A 10585-nucleotide genomic window follows, 5' to 3' on the forward strand; every position below is an offset into this window, starting at 1 on the left:
ATTTTAGATCTTGATCATGCACGTCATTTCTCTTTGTGTCTGCTAAAATGACGCCCAAATACTTGTATGTTTGTACTCTTTCAAGAACCGCATTTTCCAGCTTCCTCCGGTAAACTCATTCTGGATCTTGAGTTGTTTCTACATACTAGGATTTGTGTTTTATCTGTGTTTATCACAAGATTGTTCATTTCAACATACCGGTTCAATTGAGTCAGTAAGTTCTGTAAACCAACCAGGGTTTCTGACAGCAGAAACGGGTCATCTGCATATAGCAAATAGCTTATTCGTTGTTTACCCAATTTTGGAGCATCACTTATTACCTGTGAAAACGCATTACCCATATCTAGGATGAACATATTAAACAAACGTGGATGCTAAAATGCATCCTTGCTTGAGTCCCCGCTGTGTGGGAATATTGGCTGAGAGGGGCCCATCAAGCATTAGCATAACATGTATGGTGGCATTTGTATGGAGAAGCATAATCAATGCTAGAAGAGAGGCTGGACATTTGTAGTTGCTTAGTTTCCTGTACAGTAGAGCCCGGTCAATAGTCAAATGCGACTCTGAAATCAACAAATGCAATGTATAAAGGTTGGTTCCGGGTAGCATAACTGTTATCCTGAAGGTAGTTATAGGTTTAAACTGTTCCATGAATTTGGGTTCAACTATTGAGAAAAGTATCCTGATAAGTTTATCCCTTAACAGCAGTGTCACTGCATGACTGGCCGGGTCTACTGCCCTTGAATTACTGTAAATGAATCTAAAGATAACTGATGGTTTACTCCCCATGAATAGGTATCCTATACTAAATGTGTTTGATAAGGTTGGACTTAACTAGAAATACTGTTAGTTTTCTGTACACGGACTATGCTTTGGTCTGTGTACTTTAAAGCATTGTGTTGTGTTTTTATAATGTGTTTGACTCTGTTACAAAGTACATGCCCCCAAGGCTTGACTTGGCTTAACCTTTATTTCTTTGATACTTCTGGTTGTAAGTTTTTCTGGTGAACCCTTGTTTTACTACACGTTCTTTGTACCTTCCTACAGCCCTTTCTCCCTCTGCTGTCTACGCTACCAAATACTCAGTTGCTACAGCCTTGTACTAGGAAGAGTTTTGTACTGGCTCGGTTGTATGGTTTTATTAAGCCCTTAGTTGAACATCAGAAAAACTGTCTTAACAGTGCAATCTAGGTGGATTGTTTACTATGAAAGCCAGATTGAAGTGGATCTCAAAAGAGACCACCCGCTCAAAGACTTGTGAATAATGGGGAAGGTGAGAAACTGCGATAAGTTTGTAGGGACGTTTGGGATCAGCGCATAGGGTTTTTATTTAGTACAGGGCAAGACAGTTGCAGATTTGAAGGAGGCAGGTAAGAGTCCAGCATGGATAGAGTAAAATGCTGAGATAAGGACAATTGGCACCCAGAAAAGTGTGGGGGGGGCAGCCAGCCAATCAGGTGGCTAGGAACGCAGGATTGTATTGCTGGTGTAAGCCTGTGTCCATGCCGCCTGACGACCGGCTCCCCCCTTACCTTATTGTGGCTGAGCCTCACCTTCCTCTGTGCTCACAACAGCCCCCCACTTCCCTTTCCATGGTGGCCATGTGGTAAAGGATTTTCCCCACATACAACGGGACGCTTGCTCGTCACGAGGAAACACTTTTTTTTTGTTTTTAGGACCCTGGGCTGTTGCTTTGGTAACCCGGGTTGCTAATGGCTACAACACCCAATCTGGTGTTAAGGCCACAGTGATTTGAATTTCATTAATCTGCAATGAAGTAATATTTGTTAGTACTGCCGCCAGATAAAGCTAGCAAAAACACGTATTATTCAGAGCTCAGCCTAACTCCAACTGTTGATTTTTTTTTTTTCCAGGGTGTTGATGATGCGTTCTACACATTAGTGCGAGAAATCCGGAAACACAAAGAGAAGATGAGCAAAGATGGCAAAAAGAAGAAAAAAAAGTCTAAGCCTAAGTGTCTACTTATGTGAACACTTCATTATTCACAACTTATGCATCAGTAAAAGCGATACTTTTTTGTACATTACACTAAATTATTAGCATTTGTTTTACGCATTACTTAGTTTTATTCTGCTTCTTGGAAACTGTAAAAATGTATTGGAATGCTTCTTTAAAAATTACAGTTGAAACAGTATTCCAGTAGTAGTGCCAGTATTCCTGAGTGTTGGCTTATGGACTAGCAACGCCTGTGAATAAAAACTAAAGGCCTGAGGTTTTTCTTGGGTTTTGTTGGTGCATGCACAGCTGCTGAACTATTTCCTATCTGTATATAAACAAATGTACTGCTCTAATTTTTATAGACGGATATATATATATATATATCTCGCTTTACTGCATTCAGTGGCCTGGTAAAAGGATCAGTTGGTACCAGAGAACTCCTTGCAAATTCAGGGTTGTTCTGGTCTCCAGACATTGAAATCAGACCAGAATTCTTTTGTCTTCCAATGTCCTGTGTATAGACCTCTTGAAATTGATGAGGAGCTCGGGAGGTATGGGGGGGGTTAGGTAAATGACTACTGGATGTCAGCTTGCAAACTCTTCTCTTGATAGCTCGGTATTGTGCACGTGCTTCTAAAAGGACTATGTGCATCACCTAGTTCTGTTTCTCTGAGCTTTCGTTTACATTTCATTTTCTGTTTAGTTGCACTTTAAAAACATTTAAAAAAATAATTTAACTGAACCATGAGACTTTTTAAATAAGCTTGTAACAAAAGTCATAATCAGAATATTAGTGGAGATAAAATATTTATGGCTTTGAACCTCTGCCATAAGGTTTCCTTGATCCTGCACAAACAGGCCCAACATTATCTGATGCTCAGGGTCTAAGCAGTTTGTGTGCTTAGTCCTGAGCCCCCTAGTGAGCTGGTGAGATTTTTGATAACCACAGCTAGATGAACTTCAAACCTTGTATGGTCTTTCTTTTCTACTTTATATTTGGTTTTCTTAAGCATTCTGATCACGGAATGGTGTTACTGTGGTCAATTGATGGCTGTGTGACAACCAAGCATCAGTGAAACTGCCCTTTTCCTCTGGATTTAGTGGCTGCCTTGTGAACAATCCGCAGAGAGAGTTCATGGAGTGCAATAAAAGGGGCATTTTAGTGCCAGTTTTATTTGCCTATAAATATGGGGGCTTAACAGATTCATTTGCACGTGACACTTCTAATTATAGCGTTGATTTTAAAGTATAGAAGATGGGAATAAACACTTTCCACTATTGCCATTGCATCATTTGAAAACAATCTGACCCAGAGTAGGACAGAATTTGTGCACTATTTAACTGACCGAATGTACTCGAAATAACTTTGAGGTGGTGGCATGGTCTCACTTGAGCCCCCCATATGTTACAATTTATTGGAACCTGCTTCCCCAATAGCTTTTGTATATTTTGTTTGCCAACTCTTTAGGCACCTGTAAACCCTACTTAAAAATCTATGTACTAACAAAACACTGTAGCCAGTCCTACCTAATGCAAACGTATACTGATATCAGTCTTTAGATGCAAGTCTCTAAAATGAGCTGCTGAGTGAAATAGAATTATGATCTTCAGAGTTGTCTGCTGCTTTCCTTTTTATGGAATGGGTGTACAGATGGCATGTGGTATTGATACTGGCTTGATGTAAACGGTCTACAGATTTTATTTTGGTACCTTTCTGCTAACTGGCTTCTACCCCACCTCATCAGTACAACAACTCCATAATGGCAATACTAACCTTGTTCATTTGTTTTGGCACTTCCAGTGTTTTGTTGGTCTATTTTCAGAACTACCAAAGAGATCAAAGAAATGTTGAGACACTGTGCCTGCATGTCTTTCTGGTGGAAGACCTTTCTAGTGAGTTTTGTATTGAGATCTTTTATTTCGTCTTTTTTTTTTCTTTTCAAGTGGAGTCAGGAAGGGGGTTAGAGATTTCAATGTGAACCTCTTGCATAGCATATTCTTTAACCTCTTCTGGAACATATGCTGGCATCTCGATTTGATTTCTCCTGAAAAAAGGAGTGTGATTAAAGGATGTAGCAGTTGCAAATTGTTTAACCTTGAGGTTTACTAATACCACAAAACTTCAACACTTCCACAGATAATGCGAAATGCTTTCTTATCCAAAAACCTGTTTTTATGCCTTTCATTAGTTTATACACCACTGATGTACTCACTTTATAAACTCCAAAAAGGAGGGAACCTTTCCCGTAGTAGGACTGCAATTTAATCACGTGAACAAAGCTACATGTAGCTAATACAAGTCTGTAACTCTTGCAGCAACCAGTTGCTTGTAATGAATCGCGCAAAAGCTTTGTAGAATTTCTCTAGTGACTGGTTAATGTCTTTTTTAATGTTCTCATTGGAGAGTAAAGTGCTTTTGAAAGATGCACCTAGTTATCCCTTTTTGAAATTAAGGGAAAGTCTGTCTTAGTTGCTGGCAGTTCAATTCTGATGACCTCTATGGAAAGCGGGTTACCTATTTATATGCATCTTCCTTCTTTCCACGGATCCACTAACTCAATGAAAAGTATATGTTGTAAATTGAATTCTAAATTGAAACAGTTGTTCTGTCCTTTGCAGTTGAACGTTTCATTTTGGCTGTACTTCAGTCACCCAGTCTTTAACGGAAGAAAGGGACCAAATTAAAATGCATCAGAACTCACGTGCACTGAATTGTTCTTGATGAATTCTGTGGAATTTTGCTTGGGGTTTTAGCGATCTACAGATTTGTGGGTTAATTCTTTAATTATTCAATCAGTTGTATTACAGGTCTTTCATTGAATTTCCGGTTTTTCCCCGACAAATGGGTACAGACTATCTATCGTTCAGATGTGCAGCACTGGTCATTATTTTGTGTTTGTTTACAATATTGTAAATAGTTAATGAGGAGAGAGCAGTGTGGCTTATGATCAAAAAAGACTTTACAGTGGCAGAAGAGAACAAGGCTTCCAATAGATAAAGTTTATCTGGGCCGACATATCTTACTCCTTGGCAGTGGTAGGTAAGTAAGTAAATTAGTGATTGGAAGCGCTGAAGATCATTTTAAAGGCAGAAAAAATGCCTTTGTTTCTTTCTGGGAGCTTTCCTTTCTTCGTTTCATTATCTTGCACTTCCTGCAACCTGGTAATCTAAACTGTCGAAAGGCACCTTTCCATACCTCAAATATGCACAGATAATAGTTAAAAGAATTCTGACTAATCAATTTAGAAACACTTTTAAAACTGTTCAGAATGGCTAGTGCCTATTTTTCAATATTTATTGCTTGTGTAGCATGTAAATGCAAATTGCAGTTTGATCAACTTGTTTTCTTAATCTTTTTATTTTAATGTATTTAGAATTTTTTTCTCAAACTTCAATAATTCATTCTGTCCACACATGGAAGTGAATTTCCTTGTAGCATAATGAACTTCACTGCTGAGTTACTTTTGTAAGTAGTCGTGTCTTGGGTTTTAAAGTAAAGTAATTCTTAAATGGTGAGCCTCCTTTTCGGCACCATTTCAGAAGTCGCTCATGTGGCAAATTAATAGCGGACATGCCCCACAACAGGTGGACTGTAAATGTACAGACCCAAATCTATCACAAAGCCTACTGTACCATCGCTAGGCTGATCCTGTAACTAAACTGCTTGATGTGTAATAGTGCAGAAAGCTACATGAGGGTTTTACTAATGGTGCCTGTTTAGTCTTGTGTTTTCATGTTGAAAATACGTTGCTTTCTCCGGAGTGCCAACTTCGTACTAGAACTTTCTAAATGTAACATGTTTACCTGGAATGTATTTTAACTATTTTTGTATCGGGTAAACTGAAACCTGCACATTTTGTACATTGTGCTTTTTATGTTTGTGTAACATTTGTCGCACATGTTAATTTTGACCATTTTCCACTACAGATTGCGCTGACCTATGAGTAATGGTCATAGCAAAACTACAAATGACCACTGTTTAAAATGGCTTTGTAATGTTTCAAATGGGTTAATTATATGGACAGATCTGAACTGTTGCATTACTTTGTCTTGAACTGTACTTCTATTTATTGTAATAAAAGATGTTCTTGTGAATTTGTCTTTCTTGTTTGCATCATGCAATGGTACTTTGCCCTCTTTATTATATTACACAAAAATTAAACCTCCACCAGGCTAGGGGCACCCAAGCTTCTTTATGTAGGGCCAAAAATACAGTGGTCAAGATACCTGCCTCTATGTACTATTTCTTAGTATTTGTTAAAGAAATTCTAGAATAATGCACGTCTTCTACCTATACCCACCATGGTGATGAGCTCGTGTACTCTGCTTTATTCACAAGACATAAAATATGAACTTTCCTTTTAATGATGGCATTTTGTTTTCTTTGGTACTACCAGCATGACTAAATAGCTTTACTACTTTTGGTTTTTGCAATTACGTTGTGCTTCAGCACTACCTATACACCAAAACTATCGCGTTGGAGTACAGGTGGGAGGGAGATGGAATGTGAGGAGGGGGACACAACTGTGGAAGTTTATTCACCCATTGATTGCCCGTGGCTATGTTAATCCCAAAGGTTGCACCACCGACTACCCCACCTAGGATGTTTTTGAGCTAGCTGGATCACACAGTTACTTTAAACATTGTGCTGAATTGAACCTGCCAGTGTTAAATTTCGAGGCAATGTTTTGAGAGTTGTAACTGAGCTCCTGGTGCAATAAGAAATGTCTTAACTGTGCCTTTAGCACCTTAATTTAAAAGCAGTATGTGTTTACATCTGTCCTTGCACTGAAGTCGTGCAAATACTAGGAATTTGCAAAGCCAACCATTTTGGCTTGTGTATAGATGTTGGGCATTTGCCAGGCACTGACGTTAAATGCCCTGATACTTGCACCATTTTCCAGCCGTTGCCATCTTATGGCCATGAAGTACGTTTATAGCAGTGTCTGGGAAATGCGTGTCAAATGCCTACACAAAAGCCAGTGCTGTTGGCTTTGTCATTGCTGGTTTTTGTTTTATATAGCTTTCACCGTCAGTATTCATCTACCCCTATACTAGAGGGGAACCTCTGAGGACAAGAATGTGGTCAATGCTACTGTCTTAGCCTACAATACACTTTCTGGGAACTTAGAATCTTCCCTCCCCACACAACTAAAAGCATTAATGCATGGCCTTGTTTTAGCTGCCAGTAGGACCTTAAGCCTTTTTTTACTCTATAGTATTTTTCTACTTCAGAACATTTATTCAGTGCAGCAGTCTGGTTTAAAGCAATTTATGCTGCTTGCCATCTAAATTACAAATTTACAGCCTCAACTGTTATGGATATGTGACTCATTGGAGCCATCTAACTTCTGTTCTAGTTGAGATATTTGACCTGGGATATTATCCCGCAAGGAGTGCAGCTTTGTGCTCCTGGTCGGCAACGTCCAGGGTGTGTTTTTTGTACCTATGTATTTTGGCCTCAAGATTTTCCCAGCCGCACCTGAAATTCATCTTACTCTACCTGATGAGACATACTAATACACTACCCTACTTATGAGATTATCTTCTTATTGAACTTATATTTGCCTAATTCAGTAGTGCCTCCCACCCCCGTATCTCCTCATTGTTTTCTTTGTGGCCACAATTAGGGAGTGCACACAAACTACTATTACTAATCAATAGCCTCACAGCAGAGCGATTGATACCACCCATCACTGCAGGATTTTTTTTTTGCCAAAATAGACGCATCAACCAATAACAGAGCTGAATCTCTTGGATTCAGTGAAGAAGAAGCCAAAAGGATATTAAGCCTCATCAAAACAGGAGACGAGCTTACCTCATCGGATAAACCTGAAGCCCTAATCAAACAGTTAGAGTGGAAGATACGGAGAGAGATCAATTTGAAACTACATGCAACCACACTGTCACTGTCAGAGGATTCCACGAGGCTTGAGAGTGAATCTGGAACCCACCCTCTGTAAAGAAAATCCTGACTTCGTAAAGAAGTGGCGTAAGATCCTAAACAAGTGTTCCCTTGACCTGATTCTCCTCACAATTGAGGAATTATCGAACAACTTAACTACACTCAATGAGGAAATTGACACCATCAAAGGCAATCTGAGCAAAAACTTAACTGCAGATCAACTCAAAAAAATCTTGGAAGATACCAATGACAAATTAGCCAAATATAAACAAGAATTAGGAACGAAGAAGATAAGGAAATTCAGACGAGATACCCAAGATTATAAACTTGACATAGTATACACCTGGCAAGAGTATTACGGTCAACAGCCATCCAGACCATTCCAACCTTGTTCTCCAAGGACCGGCCACAAAATACTGACGCATCATCATCTGAGGCATCTAGTGCGGAATTAGAGACACCTGTGGATCCAGCAACAGAGGTTCCCTCCACTTCATCAGCGGAAGAAAGCGCTACAGGTTCGGCCTCTTTTTTTTTTTAGAAAAAGACCGACCAGACGAGGACAAGGGAAGAAAAAAATTAGAGAGGAAGAAACAAATGGGGGGGGGGGGGGGAGAAATAGTAGTCAACATCTCTTTGTACCAACTGTCCAAACTAGAGTTACAAGTCTTACGTAAGGGTCTTTCCTTTGTTCCCCAATATAACATCAACTTACTTAGAGAGAAAAAATCGACTTTTTCAAACTAATGAGAAAACTGAAACTCAAAGTCTTTTTGGACTCACTTGAAGAGGAAGAATACATCACTGAACCTCCTGAATTTCTGGAAATGTCAGCCAAAAGTGCCTTTAACCCTCCTATCAACAACCATGTATTGGCAGTCTTTGAAAAAACAGTACTTGACCAATTCAAGAAACTAGAATTCAAGTTCAAGAATCGTGGAAACTTTACGTCTGTTGAACGCCAGACACTCAAACTTGTTAGATAACAACAAGATCATCTTTAAACCAGCTGACAAAGGCGGAGCGCTCGTCCTGATGGACAAGAGTATGTATATAGCGGAAGTCGAACGCCAATTGGGCGATCTTGAGACTTACCAGCAGATCGATTACAATCCCACACAACAAGTAAGAAGCCTCATCAAAGGAACCTTGGATGAAGCAGAATTTAGAGAAGTGATCACAGAAAAAACACGCACATTTCTGGAAAAACCGCATCCGATCACACTGGTTATGTACATTCTGCCTAAAATCCACAAGAGATTAATAGATCCACCTGGACGACCAATCATAGCAGCAACTGACAGTCTACTGGAACCACTAGTGAAGTATCTGGACCGCATTCTACAGCCACTCATACAAGAAACTGACGTATATTAAGGACACCACGCATTTCTTGAGAAAATTAAGTGAAAGTACTTTTGTCAAGGAAAGAGATATACTCTTTACCATGGATGTGACATCGCTGTACACCAACATCGCACACAAGGCTGGACTGGAGGCCGTTGAATGGCTATTGCCGAGGTCGGACAATTGCCAAGGAGACAAACTATTCGTTCTAAAACTACTCAAAATGGTACGGATGAACAATTTCTTCAAATTACATGATTTTTACCTCCAACTTTCAGGGACCAGCATGGGTGCCGCTATGGCTCCAGCTTACGCCAACACTTATATGTATTATTTGGAATCCGAAAATGTCCTCACGTCTCCGAGGTTGTCGGATACATTGACGATATTTTAGGAATTTGGTCTGGCATAGAGGATGAACTGAATAATTTCTTCTCAATGATGAACGCCATGCACCCTCGAATTAAGTTTACTACCTTAACGAGTAAATTGAAGATCAATTTCCTTGATGTGGAGGTCTATGTTAAAGATGAGAACCTTGAGACCAGGATTTTCACAAAAGCCACAGACGGAAACAGTGTTCCACTTGGCCAATTTATGCGTTATCGCAGAAACATCTCTGAAGACACGGAATGCATAAGACAATCTGCCACATTACGACAAAAATTCAATAACGGGGGATACAATCCGGCCACAATCACTGGCATTGAGGAAAAGTATCTATCATGAAGCGGGACACTCTACTAACCTCGAAAAACCAACCAAAGGATGAACATTTGGTCTATGTAACAACATATTCGACCCAAAGCAAGAAAATTAGGGACATTATCCAAAAAAACTGGCCGATGCTCCAGATGGACCCTCAAACTCAGCCTCTCTTTCGACAACTACCTACCTTCGCGTATAGGAATAGCAAAGCACTTAGAAACAGTTTGATCAGAGCTGAAACACCCAAAGATCTACCCACGGCAAAGACATTTAAGGGGACACAACCTTGCTTTAATTGCCAACATTGCAGCAACATTTTACCTGGCAATACCATCTCACATCCACACACTGGGAAGCCAATCACACTAAAACATTCCTGTACTTGCGACTCCACAAATGTGGTCTATGCCTTAAAATGCCCTCGCGGTTTTTACTATGTAGGCATCACTATGAGAAAGGCCAAGCTAAAATGGACAGAGCATAAGTCAAATATAAGGACAAAGAGCCTTAAATCCCCAGTATCGGTGCATTTTCTGGAGTCTAGGCACTCGATAGCTCAACTGAAATGTCTAATCCTTGAACAGGTGAAGGCTGGCCCTAGAGGAGGTGATATCCATAAAAAACTGCTACAGAGAGATATCATATGCATAGATCTGTTAGACTGTC

At 39.8% G+C, this 10585-nt stretch overlaps 1 protein-coding gene across 2 annotated transcripts in view; it reads left to right on the forward strand.

The window, feature by feature from the left end:
• Positions 1 to 6054, forward strand: part of KRAS (KRAS proto-oncogene, GTPase) — a 229606-nt gene extending 223552 nt beyond the window's left edge. For both annotated transcript variants that reach the window (XM_069628481.1, XM_069628480.1), the window contains one exon: positions 1875 to 6054. Coding sequence is in view for 1 of the 2 variants with exons in the window: in XM_069628480.1 (XP_069484581.1) it covers positions 1875 to 1991 (117 nt within the window). In the remaining variant the exon portion in view is untranslated. The remainder of the gene's footprint in view (positions 1 to 1874) is intronic.
• The last annotated feature ends 4531 nt before the right edge of the window (positions 6055 to 10585 follow it).

Source organism: Ambystoma mexicanum, chromosome 12 (genome assembly GCF_040938575.1).
Source record: "Ambystoma mexicanum isolate Mex_15411 chromosome 12, UKY_AmexF1_1, whole genome shotgun sequence".
NCBI lineage: Eukaryota > Metazoa > Chordata > Amphibia > Caudata > Ambystomatidae > Ambystoma > Ambystoma mexicanum.